Here is an 18,496-nt window from a genome sequence, read left to right on the forward strand (position 1 = left end):
ACAAACATGAGCACTCCCACAGGTGAGCGGGTCCTGGTGCGCGCGTGCGTGTGGTGACTAAAACGGATGGCTTACCGGGAGATTACACCCAATTTAAATCCTTTCCTCTGACATCCTTTACAAACGAGAATTATTTAATGTAAGACCTATAGAAAAGACCGGACTGTTTTATTAATTATGTGTCCACTAATGATCCAATGACGACGTCTATTTTTACCTGTACCTGGCCTATATCCCGTCACATTCATCACCACCCGCCCGTTTGCGTTAATCTCTGCCACCAGAAAACTGTTTCAGTAACATTCCATATTTTATTTAGCTTTAAACTCAGGTGTCTTTAATGCAACTGTAGCATATTGACGTTTGCGGCGGAACGATACGTTAGGATACTATAGGTCTAAGTGATAGTAATTCAAATATTTTAATGTTCTCTTTGGCTATATAGTTTGTTTGTTTTTTACAGTAGTAAAAAAATAAAGTATTTTGTAAATCAGTGTTTCAGTTGAATACACTGTGATGGTGATCTGGTTCGTAAGAGTAGTCCTACTGACCTATTGTGTAGCCTAGGTCTAGTCTGAGCAAATACACAGGATACTCAGAATTACTGAATTATTGAGAGGTTCAGTGTGTGTGTAATTACAGTGTACCAGTAGCCTAACACCAACCGGTTTATTCACATAGTCGTGAAGGACATAGCAATACAACATAAAACAATTTAAACAATTTACTACACTTGCTGTTAATTAAAGGAAAGGATTATAGCCTAAAAAAAAAAATCCAGGATTGCCCATTGCACCATAGATGTTATAGGCCCACAGCTGTTCTAGCCTACCTTATAGCCTATATATAGCCTATCAAAATCTATTTTGACCGCATCATGCTCAGATTAATAGCCTATTTAGCAACGTTTACAATAGGTTATTATTAATGATTATATTCCAAGCAATAGGCGATGCCCTGGCCAACTGTGTAACCAAACATATTGGATTAGAGGATTAGCCTACCAAAGAGTGGAGCTGCTTGCATCGCTTTCTGCCTTAACTGTTCTGCATTTCCCCCACTTCAAGGGGGAATAGCAGGATTAAAACAAACAGGTCTTCAACCCCCCATGTTCTATAGCCTACTAATTTGCACATTTAGGCTGTCAGAAACATTTTCCCCGCTGAACGATGGTTTTCTACGTGCGTTGCGTGTTTCTTCGCTGCGTGCAGGAGCTGAAGTCAGCGGTGAGGAGCCTCGCAGTCTCCCGCAGAACAGCTCACTTCCCTCGGTGTGGAGATGAACGCCACCACGCTGACAGCGGGAAACTCTGCTGGCCTGAGCCGCATATGGCTAATATGGAGATAAGTAGCCTAGTCTGCTTTTGAAAATCGCCTCATAATTAGCCTACAGCCTAAATACACGACATGCACGGTATCGGCCTTGAAGTATTTCCACTGCAAATAGATTTCCAACAGTGGGATTGTATAGGTTTTATAGGCTACCTGTTTTACAGCGCGTTACATCCGAAAATAGACTCGTCTGTAGGCGAGCTTTAGTTGAACAAAAGGCGTAGCTTAACATTTAAATTATTATAAATTAAAGAAATTATGAATTTACTTAGGCTATACAGTTACATGGGCTATTCAAAATAATAGCCTACCTAAGAATATCTAATGCTTGGCTAATTTAATTTAGCATAAATAAAACTAGAAGCATAATACATTATTGTAATTTAGGCTATGCCCAATAAATTACAATAATGTAAGGGTAGCCTACTAAATTGCACACAATCTAAAGGAAACCAACGTATTTTTCTTATGTTGTTTTTATGCTGCTCCGTTCTTTTCCATTTATAGATGAACACAGTTTTGTGTGTTAGTAGCCTGTGTATGTGGCAGAGAAGTAGGATGGAATAAATTGGAGTATGGAAAAAGCAGGATGGGGAAGGAAGGTTGGATGGGAAGGAAGGTTGGATGGGAAGGTTGGATGGGAGTGTCACTTAGCAGAAGAATACGGGCTGTCTGCGCGTGAAGAGGGATGAGGGTGAATCCTGCTGCTTCTACTCGGGGCCATTATCCTACAGGAGAGAGACCTGTGGGGGGTCACACACACACACACACACACACACACACACACACACACACACACACACACACACACACACACACACACACACACACACACACACACACACACACACACACACACACACACACACACACACACACACACACACACACACACACACACACACACACACACACACACCCTGGGAATCTCTTCAGCTGCTCCCAAACGCTCCAGAGCTCTCCTTATCCATCCGTCTCTCCCCGCGTCCCTCCTCCGGTGCGCCGGGACTCTCCCGGCTCTAAACACCTCTGTCTGAGGGATCTGGTTCCCTCCTAAACCGGAATCGGCGACCTCTGCAGCTGCCGCCAGGTTTCTCCGGGATTAACTACCGCACGGCTCCCATTCCATAATGATTTACGCCATATTACCCTACAGCTGACCGACCCTGCTAATGGTTTACACTGCTCTTTGAGTTAGTCTCACATAGTAGAATTCCATTCATTTGAATAACTAGCAGACACGTAGGCCTACTTGGTTAACTTGATTACCATATTGAGCACGGTGTTGTGATGCTGTGCTTCAAGCACTAAGAAGTAGCATAGCCAATCCGGTAAATATAAGGCCTGTACTTTTGTAGTAACTATTTTAGTAGTAACCTGTGCTGTTTATTGGGCTCCTTCACAAGGCAGTCTTTGTCTCACCGCATTCCACTGTGTGACGGGAATTAGTGCAGTCTCTCTCTGTTCTATCGCCTGCCCCTGTGTAGCCTGCCACCGCTATCTGGCCCACATTTGTGTAATCATCCACAGCTTAACCCCAGTGCTGGCTCACTATCTGCTTAAGCGCGCACTCGTGTGTGTGTGTGTGTGTGTGTGTGTATTTCCCAGCCTGTACCCGATATTCTATGGTTAAGTGCTCGACTTTTGATCAGGCACCTTGTTGGGCAGCACAGGGGTCCTTGCTCAGCTGATAAGCCCCCCTCCCCCCGGGAGGTGCCGTGCCTTCCGGGATCCGTGATCGATGATGGACACGCAGGCTCTGCTCAAACTCCAGAGGAAGGGAGGCAGTGGGGGAGGGAGGGAGAGCGGCGTGATGTCGGGCTTTATAAAGGAGACGGACCTGGAGGGGTGTGTGTGTGTGTGTGTGGGGGGGGGGTGTTTAAACAGCCTGGCTGCCTGTGATTGACAGGGCTGATGGAGGGAGAAGGGGGTCTGGAGGGGTGTGGGACAGATTTGTTGAGAGGGGTTTGTAGAATGAGTTCGTGGGGGGGGGGGGGGGGGGGGGGGGGGGGTGCAGTCAGGAGATGGGGTATGTGAATGTGTGTGTGTGGGGCGGGGGGGGGGGCACTGGAGAGTCCTGGGGGGCTGAGATGCAAGAGGAAAGTGAGCTTTTAATTACCCGAGCAGAAGCAGATGTAGCAGAATGGGACCACCCCCCCCCCCCCCACACACACACACACCCCCATCCTCCATACTGATGACTTCCAGCTGCCCGACTGTGTTTATAGAGGCAGAGACGCAGATCTGGACAACAACATCTGGAGCATGCAGACTACTTCACTGTAGTCAGTTAAGTAAATTATCTAATAAGGCCTGTTCAGTCAGGACCGTCTTTCCCCAAATGTCCTACATTTGTTCATGTAGTTAATTAGATACAATTTGAATGATTCAAGAGGTCAAACTATTGGGATTGGATATTGGATTGAAATAGCGAATTCAATGTGATATGAATATGTAGTATACAAGCATATGTAGAATCAATCCTCAATCATTTCATCCAGATAACGCCAGAGAAAGAGTTCAGACTTTCTAGACTATTCTTTGGGGAGGTAGATATCTTCTTTCGGAACTTCTGTGAAAATCAGTTGAAATAATTAAGTCTGTTTATTTCATTACCAATAGCACAAGTCTTGTTTCTGTATCCAGAGCATTTATTTTGGTGTTTTGATATACAACATGAGGTTCTTAATTTTCAGTTGTTCAAAATTGATCCGAACAATGTGCACAGATGAAAACATGGTGCCCAGAGAATATAAAATTACCTATCAAGAAATGGTGCAAAACTTTAAAAAACAAAAACAAAAAAAAAAAGACAATATCCCTGCACATATAAAAATAAATTAATACTTTCCGTGTCCAGTCACCGTCAACCTATTGTCTGGTCCTAAGATTCGCACACACAAACTGAGGCTTCATTGGCTATCCTTCACACCAGCACGGCCAATCACAATCACGTATTTACAACCACAGCCAATGAGAAAGACCTACCTGTATATACACAAACGAGGTAAAAGTGTGCCACTGAACAACACCCGCTTCCCCATAGACAGTTATATACACCAAACCAGCACTCCGCACGCAAGTAGTTTCTATAGCTTTCAAAAACAGGACATAGACTTTTTTTCTCATCAAAAATGTATACAGCAAGATATCACTGTGTGGAAAAACTTTATACAGTAGTATAAAACACTCTAAAGACCAGTGGGCTTCTAAAATATATTATTTCATGCCCATTACACAAACAAATGCAAAATAAATAAGAGAACAATTGAAAGTTGGCTTCGGTATTTTAGAATGCAGAAAATGATACCTCCCGGTTGTCGTCGAGAAATGGATTGACGACTCCTCCCCCAAGTGTTCTGTTGCCTTGGCAACGCAGTTCAACTACCAGTAATATTGAGAGAATGGGTGACTGACAGGGACACAGGTAGAGGAATATCACATAACCCCGCCCCCTCGCCCTCAGGCACTTGGGTTTGGACCCTGATTGGTCAGCCCTGATGGTTGTGGATTCTTATTGGCCATTGCTGATGGCCTTAGGTCCTGATAGGCTGGTATAATCTGAGAGGTAGCTAGGTGCAGCAGGGGGCTTCATCAGCAATATGCAACATTACACAGGACATCTCTGACATGTAAATATATCATGAATAGTGTCGTCTCACCACATTCACGTTCTGTACATTGCACTCTATAGAAGCACCAGAGTCTTGCCCAGAGGAGAGAGACGGTTAAACCTGTGAGCCTACAGCCTCCCTCCCCTCACCGAGGAGATTTCCCATGTCTGGAAAAGTTAAAGCTCTTGCGTTTCTATACGGTGACCTCGTGACCTCTCGCAGGGAGGAGAAGGAAAGACGTGTGTTCAGAAAAGGTCTTACTTTAGAGTGGTCATTCCTCCTGAGCTGCTTCCTGATGCCCAGTCACTAACGTAGCGTGTGTAGACAGAGGTGGCAGTAGTAACACACAGGGAACCCAACCCCCTCAACGCTCATCTGGGGCCAGGGCCACCAGACGCTCCTAACACCAGATTATTGTCCAGCGTCCGCTACTGTTGAAGCCTGCTGAGAGTTGTAGTTTTTGGGGTTGTTGTCTGTGTGTGTGTGTGTGGGTGTGTGTGTGTGTGTTAGCTTGTGTGTCCGATGCACTGCTCTATTCTGTATTCATACGAAGGTGGAGACCCCTGAGAGAGTGAGAGAAAAGAAGCAAGAGAGAGAGAGAGAGAGAGAGAGAGAAAGAGAGAGACAGAGAGGGAGAGAGAGAGAGAGAGACAGGGAGGGAGAGAGAGGATAAACAGAAGCAGAGAGAGAGGGAGAGAGACAGGGAGGGAGAGAGAGGATAAACAGAAGCAGAGAGAGAGAGTGTGTTCTGTCAGGTCTTCTCCTGTCCTGCCACCCCGATGGCCTTCTCACTGAGCCGTGCTCTCTGTCCCGCTGCGTGTGCGGCGTGTACGTCCGGGTGCGAGTGCGTGTGCAGCGCCAGGAAGGGGTTGGCGCTGACAGAGCCCTGGGCGTGGCCGTGGGCGTGGCTGTGGGCGTGGCTGGAGGGCAGCAGGCTGGTGTGGGGCAGCGGGGCCGAGGAGAGAGGGATGGAGGGATGGAGGTGGGAGGAGGAGAGAGACTGCAGCTGCTGGAGGTCCTGCTGCTGCTGCATGAGCTGGTACAACAACACTGCTGCTGCTCCTAGAGAGAGAGAGAGAGAGAGAGAGGGGGAGAGAGAGAGAGAGAGAGAGAGGGAGGGAGGAGAGAGAGAGAGAGGAGGGAGGAGAGAGAGAGAGAGAGAGAGGAGAAGAGGGAGAGAGAGGGAGAGAGAGGGAGGGAGAGAGAGAGAGAGAGAGAGGGGAGAGAGAGAGGGGAGGGAGGGAGGGAAAGAGAGAGAGGGAGAAAGAAAGAGGGAGGGAAAGAGAGGAGGGAGAGAGAGGGGAGAAAGGAGGAGAGGAACTAATTTAATGCGAGAATTTATGCGAGACAAAAACCTGGTTAGAAGGGTGTGTGTGTGTGTGAGTGAGAGTGTGTGAGAGTGAGTGTGTGTGAGAGTGTGTGTCTCACTGCTGATGGCTGGGAGGACAGTAGTTGCTGTAACTGGTGCTGGTGCAGTAGGAGCCTCTGCTGTTCAGAGATGAAACGAGCCGCGCTAAGGAGAGCACACACACGCACACACACACACACACACACACACACACACACACACACACACACACACACACACGTTAGACAACCCTGCCCAGCACCAAAAAAAAGCACACACACATTAACAACTACTTCAAAATAATGTGTTTAAAATGCCGAGGAAACCCAGTCCAGCAGTCTTGACCTCCTCACCTGACCTTAGAGGATGCTGAGCTGCTACTGTCCAACACGCAGCAGAGGGGACACAAGACCAGGGGTCAACTACTGAGACTCCTCCAGAGAGGACAGACAGAGAGGGAGGGAGGGAGACAGACAGACGGAGAGGGAGGGAGGGAGGGAGAGAGACAGGCAGAGAGGGAGGGAGGGAGACAGACAGACAGACGGAGAGGGAGGGAGGGAGACAGACAGACAGAGAGGGAGGGAGGGAGGGAGAGAGAGAGAGACAGACAGAGAGGGAGGGAGGGAGAGAGAGAGACAGACAGACAGAGGGAGGGAGGGAGACAGACAGAGAGAGGGAGACAGACAGAGAGAGAGGGAGACAGACAGACAGAGAGACAGAGAGACAGAGAGACAGAGAGACAGACAAGAGAGGGAGAGAGACAGAGAGGGAGGGAGACAGACACGGACGGACGGACGTCTGTGACGCACCTGTTACTGACGGGCAGCGCCACGCTGGTGGCGGGCGCAGCGGCGTGGGGGCCGGGGGCGGTCTGTCCCAGGCCGGCGGGGGCCTGGATCACCCCGTTCAGGGCCCCCGCCATGCCGCCCACCCCTAGGGCCCCCATCAGCCCCGCCCCGTTCAGCTGGCCCCGCGGGGGGCTCTGGGAGGCCGAGGGGGGGGTGGACAGGGAGGAGGCGGAGCCGCTGCTGCTACGGCCGCAGGAAGCGCTATCCTGAGAGAGAGAGGCTGTTCAGTCGTGGTCTCTCGGCCCCGACGACCCCGCCGCTGTCATGAGAGGGCGCGACCTTTCACCCCGGCTCTCTGGGTCTTACCTGAGCAGGCGTGGGTAAGGACGAGTCGCTCTTCACATCTGGGACGGAAACACACACACACACACACACACACACACACACACAGACACGCGCTCAGACACTGTGGTGTGTACGTGTGCGTGTGTGTGAGGGACCATGCGCATGTGTGAGTGTGAGGGACCGTGCGTGTGTGTGAGTGAGGGATCGTGCGTGTGTGTGTGAGCGACCATGTGTGTGTGTGTGTGTGTGTGTGCTCGTGTGTGTGTGTGTACCTGTAGCAGGGGTAGGGGTGAAGGGGACTGATAGTGTGTGTGTGTGTGTACCTGTAGCAGGGGTAGGGGTGAAGGGGACTGATAGTGTGTGTGTGTGTGTGTGCGTGTGTGTGTACCTGTAGCAGGGGTAGGGGTGAAGGGGACTGATAGTGTGTGTGTGTGTGTGTGTGTACCTGTAGCAGGGGTAGGGGTGAAGGGGACTGATAGTGTGTGTGTGTGTGTGTGTGTGCGTGTGTGTGTACCTGTAGCAGGGGTAGGGGTGAAGGGGACTGATAGAGTGTGTGTGTGTGTGTGTACCTGTAGCAGGGGTAGGGGTGAAGGGGACTGATAGAGTGTGTGTGTGTGTGTGTTTGTACCTGTAGCAGGGGTAGGGGTGAAGGGGACTGATAGAGTGTCTGTGTGTGTGTGTGTTTGTACCTGTAGCAGGGGTAGGGGTGAAGGGGACTGATAGAGTGTGTGTGTGTGTGTGTGTGTGTGTGTGTGTACCTGTAGCAGGGGTAGGGGTGAAGGGGACTGATAGAGTGTGTGTGTGTGTGTGTGTGTGTGTGTGTGTGTGTACCTGTAGCAGGGGTAGGGGTGAAGGGGACTGATAGAGTGTGTGTGTGTGTGTGTGTATGTGTGTGTGTACCTGTAGCAGGGGTAGGGGTGAAGGGGACTGATAGCTGAGCGCTCAGCAGCTGCAGACGCTCCTTCTTCACCGTGAGAGACTTGATCTGCTCCTCCAGCCTCCTGTTCTCCACCTGCAGCTGGTGAAGAGACCTCAGCATCCCCAGCACTGAGGGGGAGAGAGAGGGAGGGGGGGATAGAGAGGGAGGGGGGGAGAGAGAGAGGGGGGGGGGGGAGAGAGAGGGGGGGGGGAGGGAGGGGGGAGAGAGAGAGGAAGAGGGGGAGAGGGGGAGAGAGGGGGAGAGAGGGGGGGAGAGAGAGAGCACAAAGAAGAGTAATTAAATATGCATAGTTCAACAGTCCAACCAACGTGATGTCTGATGAAGCCTCAAGAACAGAGAGAGAACAGTGCTCTGTGTGTGTGTGCTCTGTGTGTGCTCTGTGTGTGTATGCGTGTGTGTGTATGCGTGTGTGTGTGTGCTCTGTGTGTGTGCATGTGTGTGTGCATGCTCTGTGTGTGTGTGTGCTCTGTGTGTGTGTGCTCTGTGTGTGTGTGTGTGTGTATGTACTCTGTGTGTGTGTGCTCTGTGTGTGTGTGTGCGTGTTTGTGTGTGTGTCCTCACCATCGCCCTGAGCCCCCTGCTGCAGCAGGAAGTTCTGGCCCTCGCTCCACTGCCTCTCTAGCAGCTGCTCTATACTGGTGGCCACCGGGGGCAGCGTGTCCCCGGCTCCCCCCGGCCCCGGCAGCGACCCCGAGGGGTCATACCGGATCTGCAGCCCACCAATGGGAGACCTGGACAGCCCACCAATGGGAGACCTGGACAGAGGGAGAGAGATTAACGGCCAAACATGAGCCGGGAAAGGAAAACGGACACTGTCGGCTATAAAACTACTTCAATTTGTTGATACAGTGTGCGCCATTGAAAAGGAGACGGTGTGTGTGTGATGAGACAGACAGAGGCATGCTGGGTGATGTCAGGAATACAGATGAAGATGAGAGAAGCTTCACAGTTCAGGAGCAACAGACAGAGGGAGAAAGCATTTTTACAATTCCTTATCGCACGCACGCACGCACGCACACACACGTTTTTTGCGAGCACCTGTATTATAACTTTGTTTTTATTAGAGTGCAATATACTACTCTAATATTCTCCTAATTACAACATGAATATGTAAACTATTAGAACCCATTCAGCATGCCATCTGAAATGAACAGTTTAACTTCCCATCTTCTGAGAAACTGCTGTTCTGAAGAACAGGAAGTTGAGCTGAACACAGCTCACATGAACGTTACATCATATCCATGATATTCTGTCATTCAAAAGAATGCAACCAACCTGTGTAGCTAAGACTATCCATCCCATAAAGCAGTGATTCTAAGACCCAAACATCGGCCCGGTAAACTCTCCACACACACGTCATCAAGAAGAAAAAGATTAAAAAAGAGGCAGACTATCCTTCCAAAAAGATAAACCAGAAAATCAAAGACGTGTTCCACCATCAAACACTGGAATAACACAGAGACAGAGAAGCTTGAATGAGGGAGAGAGTCGCCTGCAGAGGAGAGAAAGAGGGAGGGAGTGAGAGAGAGGGAGAGGGAAGAGGAGAGGGGGAGAGGGAAGAGGAGAGGGCGAGACGAGGAGCCGGCAGAGGGGAAGAGAGGAGAGGGGGAGGGAGGGAGGGTTTTGTATGGAATGTAAATAGGGCTCGTTCACGAGAGAGTGGGGGTGGAGAGAGAGAGAGAAAGCAGAGAGCGTGTGTGTGTGTGTGTGTGTGTGTGTGCGTGTGTACTCACCGTGGGGTTGTCTTAGGAGAGGCTCGTATGGGGAAGCCCTGAGCTCCAACGCTGCTGCCACTGCCGTCCCCAACCTCCTGATCTGAACACGCGCACACACACACGCACACACGCATGCAAACACACGCACACACACGTACACACACGTCAATAACACATCCAGGACTGGCGGCTCACTGACCGACTGATTCATTCTTTCTCATCTTTTCCTTGCGAGCGACGCTTCTCCTCCATTCACAGACTAGACCACGGGCTTTCTGCTCCTCCCCTCCTCTCTCTCTCCCTCCCTCCCTCTCTCACTCCCTCCCTCTCCCTCCCTCTCTCTCTCCCCCCCTCTCTCTCTCCCCCTCTCCCCCTCAGGCCCCCGGCCAGGCCAGAGTAATGAATCACACATGCACCTACACATGCACACACACGCACGCACACGTGCACACACAAGCACGGATAGTCAATCCTGATTTTACCCATCAGCCCCCCATGCCCTAAGCTCCCCCCACTTTTTTTTTTCTTCAGTTTTTCCATTTTCCATGTCGGCTTTTCCATCCTGCTACCAGTTTACAAGACAAACACTATCCCACCCAAAACACACACGCACGCACACGCACCCACAGCCGCATGTGACCCGTTGGTCTCAGTACGGGGTTGACCCTAGAGGTCATGGAGGATCAGGGACCGATAGCTGACCCTAGAGGTCATGGAGGATCAGGGACCGATAGCTGCAGGCCCATATGAGCGGCACCAGGAAGTCAGCTCCCTAGCCCCGCCCCCTCCTCAGCTAGCTGAGCCAGACCACTGAGCTGTGTTTGTGTGCTAATGAGCATGTTAGACTCTGAGGCTCTTTACACGCTCCATGCGTTTGTAGAACTTTGTGTGTGTGTGTGTGTGTGTGTGTGTGAGAGAGGGACAAAGCCGTGCGTTAGCTGTAACCCGAGCCGTGGGAGGAGTCTGCCAATGTCAGTGTGCTGACCTCTGACCTCTCTGTAGGACCTGGGGGGCGTGACCCATTCACTATCACGCACGTATGCACACACACAAGCACGCCTACCTGCGGGCGAGGCCTCGGACTGGGCCATGAGAGCAGCCATTGCAGAGTTGGGGTTCAGTCTGTTCCCAAACATGTGAGAGGGAGCCAGGTTGAACACTGACCCTGGTAACCCACTCACCTGGGGGGAGAGAGTGAGAGAGGGGGGAGAGAGAGAAAGGGAGGGAGAGAGAGAGGGAGAGAGAGAGAGAAAGAGAGAGAGAAAAAGGGAGGGAGAGAGAGAGGGGGGAGAGAGAGGAAGAGAGGAAGAGAGAGAGAGAGAGAGGGGTGTTTATAAGTAAGAGGACAACAACAGGATAATGGAAGATAGTGAAACCATGTAAAGAACACAGCATCACCATTGCATCCCCCCCCCCCCCGACACACACACACACACACAGGTAAACACACATTCACGTATGTATAAACTAGCTCCTCAACACATTGCTGCTGAAAGCTTCTCAGTGGTCTCCAGTAATGCTGAGCGTGTGTCTTTGATGCACAGGGGTTAATCCAATTAAGGCATTTCCCAAATAAGGACTGTGGAGGGGGGTTGGAGGACGAGGAGTGGGAGGGACATTTGGGACAAAACACATCCAACCAAATGACAAAATGGCCGTCTATTGGAGACCCAGCCAAGGGAGCGCTCTGATGCTGCGTTCCTTTTGTATTGGAGCTCCGGAATTTCCTCCCGAGACGACGTCACATCCCAGTTGAATGTGTTCCAGAAACAAAACGCCAAAACCCCCCTCACTCCCCATCTTCGTGGTTCTGGCCAAGTTAGCCATTGTTAGCAATACCAGTTGATGACAATGAACTAGAGGTCGACCGATCAATCGGCCGGCCGATTAATTGGGCCGATATAACTCCCTTTTTAGGTAATCGGCATAGGCCGATCTCTGTGCTCATGAGGCCGATATAAAACAATTGTCTGCAGAGTGCACACATTTCTGCCCGCAGCGGAATGATCTTAGCACGTGCCACTTCCACGTGGAATGATCGTAACACGTGATAATAGTTGAAAGTGGGAACGTGATAATAGTTGAAAGTGGGAACGTGTTCTCGAAAGCTCTGTATGGACAGATTACACCTGAGAGAAAATGGTAAGCCTAAAAACTACCTTTTGAAGCTCAATACATTTATTTGGACACTTTTATACAATGTTTACTTTCTGTAATTCGATCGATTCTTGTATTTTTGGATGAATAACGTCAGGAATTGTAATTTTGGATATTAACCAAACCTAGAGTTAGCTAAAACATGCGACATTACCAAGCTAGCAGATCATCTTTGGGCAGCCAGCGGCCTGCTGACGACCAACTGGGCGGTCCCCCGGCAGAAGCCGCGGTGGCCCCGCTGTGGCGGGACCAGTGGCTAGGCAGCGGGGCCACCGCTGGCGCTGCTAGCAGTCCTCCGTTGGCGGCTTGCCACCAACGAACCGACAGGACCGCTAGCCAGCGCCAGCGCCAGCATGTATACATGTACGTCTTTGCAAGCAACCGTTAGCAGTCTTGGTAGTTAAGCTTGTAACGTTACATTGGATGCAATGTTAGCTAGCCAGCCAGCTCATCATGCTAGCTAACGTTAGCTAGTGCACCTCACCACTTCCCAGAGAAATGAAACGCAGCATAACTACTAGCTAGTCTGACTCTTGGGTAAGCAGGTCTAATGTTAGCTAGCCAGCTCGTCTAGTCTTGCTAGCTAACATAAGCCAGCGCAAGCTAGCTAACGATAGCATAGCGCTAACTGTAGCATAGCGCTAACGTTAGCATAGTGCTAACTAGCTACTAGGCTAGCTAGCTAGCTAGCATCAGTGTAAGTAGGAATATTTCGTGCATAACGTATGTTGCAAGTTATAGCTAACAACTAAATAAGATTACTATGATCAGACAAACCATCAGACAGGAGTGGAGCTAGAACCTTTTTTCACCCATCACGCTGAGTGCAGACTGGGTTCTTGTAGGGATGGTTATCAGTGATGACTGCCAGGTAGGGAGATTATGGTGCGTTCGTTTATAACTGGGAGGTGGCAAATTGCGACTTGCTACTAGGAATGATTAAATAAAACACCTCATGAACTCGCACTTCCTCGTCGCAAATTCGGATATGTTTCTCAGCCCCCAGTTGCTAGAATGCACTAGATATAACTAGGTAACTGTGATATAATGGTATATAGATATAACTAGGTAACTGTGATATAATGGTATATAGATATAACTAGGTAACTGTGATATAATGGTATATAGATATAACTAGGTAACTGTGATATAATGGTATATAGATATAACTAGGTAACTGTGATATAATGGTATATAGCTCGAATGCACACAGGTCGGAGGTAGGTATTTTGCCACTTGCGACTTGCCACCTCCGACCACAAACGAACGCACCATTAGTGATGGGAGCCAGGTGTAAAACAGGAACCTGCCCTGCTCTCTGCTGCTGTCTGAGTTGGGCACGCAATTCCCTGGCATGCTGAAGTCCCGGAAGCATCAGAGCCAGGGGAGACTGAGTGTAAGCTAGTACTGGGAAGAGGCCACTGTGGAGGGCAGACGCACTGAACAGCACACAAGGGCAGACAATGGTGGAGGTGAGGGAGCAGGGAGTGCCGTAACACCAAAACAAAAAACATTAATTGTATTTTATCAGATGGGGGGAAGGGGGAAGGGGGACGGCGGCGTGATATCGGCCTTATATATCAGCTGGTGGCCACCCTGCTTGCTCTCAAAATTGGCATCGGCATGTAGGCCTAAAACCCATAATCGGTCGACCTCTACAATGAACTATGCTATTTTGCGCATATTAATTCTGTAGCATTGTCCACTGATAGCCGTTAAACAGCACTGCGCGTACGACTGGCGAAATGGAGGATAATACAAGTTCAGGTGATGTTCAGGTGATGTATTTCTACTCAAGTTCAGGTGATTTGATGACGATTTTGACGTCGGCCTCGGGAATCCCGACGTTTCCCATACAAAAGGAAGGCAGCAGGAGGCCACGTGACGGGGGTAGAGGGTAAAGGTCAAGAGGCAATGTGACGGGGGTAGAGGTAAAGGTCAGGAGGCCATGTGACGGGGGTAAAGGTCAGGAGGTCATGTGACGGGGGTAAAGGTCAGGAGGTCATGTGATGGGGGTAGAGGTAAAGGTCAGGAGGTCGTGTGACAAGGGTAGAGTAAAGGTCAGGAGGTCATGTGACGGGGGTAGAGGGTAAAGGTCAGGAGGCCAGTGCGGGCCATGTAATGGGTATAGGTCAAGGTGTTTCCTGTTTGCAGTGTAACCTTTACGCTGCCAGTGGACCAGAATGCCTTTCCAGTGTTTTTCTGCGGCGTCAAGTGTGACATCACGACCACGCAGGAAAGAGGGGAGTCAGATATTAGAAGCGAGCATTGGCGCGCGCAGTACTGGCTCGGGGAAGTCCTGGACTACGATACGTTTGGTAGCAAACAGCCCAAAATGCAGTATCTGATCAATTTTGGTAGGCTACCATCAGCCCATTAGTTTATTGCGGTCCAGAATAGATTTGATAACACTTTGGTTTTTTCTAGAAGTTATGGATGTAGAGAATCTGCGTGTCTAACCGGGGTTGGGGTTTACATCTCAGCCAATCGGAGCTAGAGCTTGGAATTCCCCGAGTCAGCAGACCCAGGGCTGGGCGCTGAGTGGACCCTTTCACACCGAAGACAAAACACAGATGTTGGGGGTCTGGCAGGTTTTTTGGGCAATGTAAAAAGGATATTAGATAACTCTTAACTGCTTAGAACTTTCCAGAGAGCTGGGGGGGGGTTAGGGGGTGAGAGAGAAAGAGAGAGCAAGTGAGGGGGAGTGAGAGAGAGTGTGAGAGAGAGAGAAGGATAAAGGGTTAAATAAGAGAATACCGATGCCCCCACCCCCCTCCTCTCCCTGTGACTTCAGCTCTTATTCAAGGACCCCCCCCCCCACACACCCGCCTGTCTGCACCATAATCCCACCCCTCCCACAACTTCCTCTCCTCTCCACAGTCATTCTTCATTCAAAGACTCTCTCTCTCCCTCTCTCTCTACACTCAGGCTGGGCTGCTGGCCAATAACAGTAGGGAGGGGGAGAGAGGGGGAGAGAGGGAGAGAGAGAGGGAATGAGAGAGAGAGAGAGGGGAGGAGAGAGAGAGAGAGAGAGAGGGAAGGAGAGAGAGAGAGGAAAGGAGTGAGAGAGAGAGAGAGAGAGAGGGAAGGAGAGAGAGAGAGAGAGCGATAGGGAAGGAGAGAGAGGGAAGGAGAGAGAGAGAAGGAAAGAGAGAGGGAGAGAGAGAGAGTGTCCTAGATGACAGAGGAAAGCCTGGTCTCCTTCCCTAATCAACACACACAGTGCGGAAAGCCTGTTGGCCTCCAGCTGTAGTTGCGTAATTCTGTGAACCTTGATTCACTCTGCGACTGTCCCAGATGCCCCGGAGGCAGACAACGCATGCACACACACACACACACACACACACACACACACACACACACAGTACAGAAACAAATACACAAACACCTTAACCAAACAAACTGGACAGAATGCCCTCCCCCCACACACACAGTACATTGTGGTGCAGCGGTAAGTCCTCCATACATGCTGCAAACAGGCGTGATATCCTGGCTTCCCTGGGCCTCTTCTCCCCTCTCATATGGATGGAAAAGGGGGGGGTCAAGGAATTGGAGTGTGAACCCCGCACGCACGCACACACACACGCACACACCCTCATCCCAGAGTGCCACTGTGGTGCCTGTCACATCTCATCACATCAGAGTGGGGGAGAGAGGGGGGAGAGAGAGAGAGAGAGAGAGAAATGGGGACATTGGGAGAGAAAGAGAAAGAGGGATGAGGGGACAGGCATAGAAAAGAAAAGAGAAAAATGGGAAAATGGACAGAGAAAAAAAAGGGGGGGGGGGCCGGAGAGAAGCCACCCTCTTATTAATTTTGGGGGTGGAAGGGGGGTGAGGTCAGGGGTCAGTGTGTGGGGTGGGGGGCACGGCTTTAGGGGAAAAACTGGCTGCCTCAGAGGCCCAGACTGAGGGGCTGCATTCACAGATCTGCTAATCTCCTCCGCTGATGGATGGAGAGACGACCCCCCGGCTCATCATGTATCATTAATTAACACCCACCCCCGACACACGGAACCAGCAGAACCACACAGCGTTCCACCCAGGAACACCCACCCCCGACACACGGAACCAGCAGAACCACACAGCGTTCCACCCAGGAACACCCACCCCCGACACACGGAACCAGCAGAACCACACAGCGTTCCACCCAGGAACACCCACACCCGACACACGGAACCAGCAGAACCACACAGCGTTCCACCCAGGAACACCCACACCCGACACACGGAACCAGTCGAACCACACAGCGTTCCACCCAGGAACAAGAGAACATACCCACAGCAGACATCACATTCACAACCAAACATCACAACACACACGTTTCACACTCTTAATGTATGGGGCTTTATCTATCTAAATATAGCTATTGGTGTCTAAAGGCTCCGGATTTCAAGGCATGTAACTGGTGTGTGTGTGTGTGTGTGTGTGGGTGTGGCGACTGCCTGTTTGAACGATTCACCAACACTCGCTCAGAGAGGAATGAGATTTTAGTTTAATTAGATGTAATGTAAAGATAAACTGTGTGTGTGTGTGTACTCACATGCGTGGAGGCCGTGCTGGAGAGTGGGGCGGTGGCGGTGAAGGGGGTGGGCGGGGCTAAGGAAGGCGCGGGCTGCGGCAACTCTGAGTTGGCTCCGCCCATAGAGACGGGTCCCATCCCTGATGACCCGTCGCTACTGGAGAAGGCACCTGAGGACAAACACCATCATTAAACATCAACCACACACACACACTAGGGATGAGACGGTATGGATCAACCACACACACACTAGGGATGAGACGGTATGGATCTTTGCATTACGGTACGGTAAGGTACGGTATCTAGTTACACGGTATGGTTTACGGTATTTGACGGTATACAGCATTTCACCTCCCCAACACATAAAAAAAACAAGTATTTCACATTGAAGAAAAACAGCTTTATTTAGTGTGCGTGCCTGTGCAGTGTGAAAAAAATTACCTATTTGTTTAACTCAGGTTTAGTGGGAGAAAAAAAACGACCTATTTGTGTTGTGTTTCCCCGTTGTGTTAAAGAGTCGCTGTTGCAAGGCGTCTAAAATATCGTCAAATCGCTTTTGCACAAGAATGTTGCAAGTGATTGGAAATTGCAAGCAGTCTTGTGATTTTTGGGGGGATTGAATTGGCCTTTAGAATCAAAGCTTTTTCATTATGCTTTCTTTCATTAATCTAGTGGATTTATTCAGAATGTCAAAGTCGGCTAAATCACTGCGGTCATGGATGTTGCGATGGGAGTTAAAACTAGTAGGCTATAGGCTACAACATTGGTTATTTAGGCCTGGCTGTATCACACAATATTGTAAACGTACTAACGGCTTGTTTAGGTGGAGATTACATTTGCAATATTTTATTTTGTAAAGCTCATTGGGAATGGGAACGCACCTGCTGTCTGAAGTGCGGTGATCAAAATCAAAGACAGAGGAGATGCGGTAGCCTAGGCCTACACTCTCGCGTTCGATGCAAAATAGCCTATTTATTATTATATATGATAAAAGGTCTCTTTAGTCTCTTTATAAGGATTCATATATTTTGTATCTAACAGCGAGTGTGGGGCATCTCATCTTTTTTTTCTCATCTCATCTGCCGTTTTAGTAACTGGAAGTCTGGAATGGATATAGAAGGACCCAGTCTACTTCCTGGATCGAATAATAGGCTTTTTTTTATTTTTATCGACTAGACACAGGCGTTTGAATAGGCTGAGTTCTAGAGCCCTACAGTGCAACACATGATGGAAAATACACACTATTGTAATTAAGCTCAGTTTATTAATAGCAAGCTTATATTAAATGACAAAATTAACTGTTGCAAGCAACTTGAAATGTGAAGTTTCAGCAGCGCATTATTGTGTAATACCATAAACGTAATATCTTAAACACAGGGAATGTCACGGTTCTAATACCGTGGACATTTTATACCCTGGTTCACAGTTTTATGGTATACCGTCTCCTCCCTAACACACACACACACACACACACACACACACACACACACACACACAGCTGGTAGGTGGTACCTCAGCCCTGCCATTGACCCAGAATAACAGGCAGAAATCTGATGACTCACATGTTCTTCCATCACATCAGTCAGGCCTTTTCATACTGGGGGGGGGTGCTCCATTCAAATGCATGTGACTCCTCCACCACATGTACCCCCCCTCCTCTCTGTCTCTTGTTTGTTGTTGCTGCCGTTTTATTGATTATTTTTCCACCCCCCCCAGCCCCGCTCCTCAACGCCCCCCCC

The 18,496-nt window shown here is 49.7% G+C and overlaps 1 protein-coding gene across 1 annotated transcript in view; it reads right to left on the reverse strand.

Annotated features, from left to right (window-relative positions):
• Positions 1–5,696: 5,696 nt before the first annotated feature.
• The window catches only part of mllt10 (MLLT10 histone lysine methyltransferase DOT1L cofactor), a gene marked incomplete at its 3' end in the record, with an annotated part of 41,468 nt that continues 28,668 nt past the window's right edge, over positions 5,697–18,496 (reverse strand). Inside the window, exons 10-18 of the mRNA XM_084454511.1 lie at positions 16,779–16,927; positions 11,145–11,262; positions 10,100–10,181; positions 8,928–9,121; positions 8,327–8,473; positions 7,448–7,485; positions 7,103–7,347; positions 6,374–6,458; positions 5,697–5,831 (exon numbers count right to left, since the gene is read on the reverse strand). Of these exons, the coding sequence (XP_084310637.1) occupies positions 5,697–5,831; positions 6,374–6,458; positions 7,103–7,347; positions 7,448–7,485; positions 8,327–8,473; positions 8,928–9,121; positions 10,100–10,181; positions 11,145–11,262; positions 16,779–16,927 (1,193 nt within the window). The remainder of the gene's footprint in view (positions 5,832–6,373; positions 6,459–7,102; positions 7,348–7,447; positions 7,486–8,326; positions 8,474–8,927; positions 9,122–10,099; positions 10,182–11,144; positions 11,263–16,778; positions 16,928–18,496) is intronic.

The sequence above is a fragment of the Borostomias antarcticus genome (genome assembly GCF_949987555.1).
Source record: "Borostomias antarcticus genome assembly, chromosome: 2".
Classification (NCBI taxonomy): Eukaryota; Metazoa; Chordata; class Actinopteri; order Stomiiformes; family Stomiidae; genus Borostomias; species Borostomias antarcticus.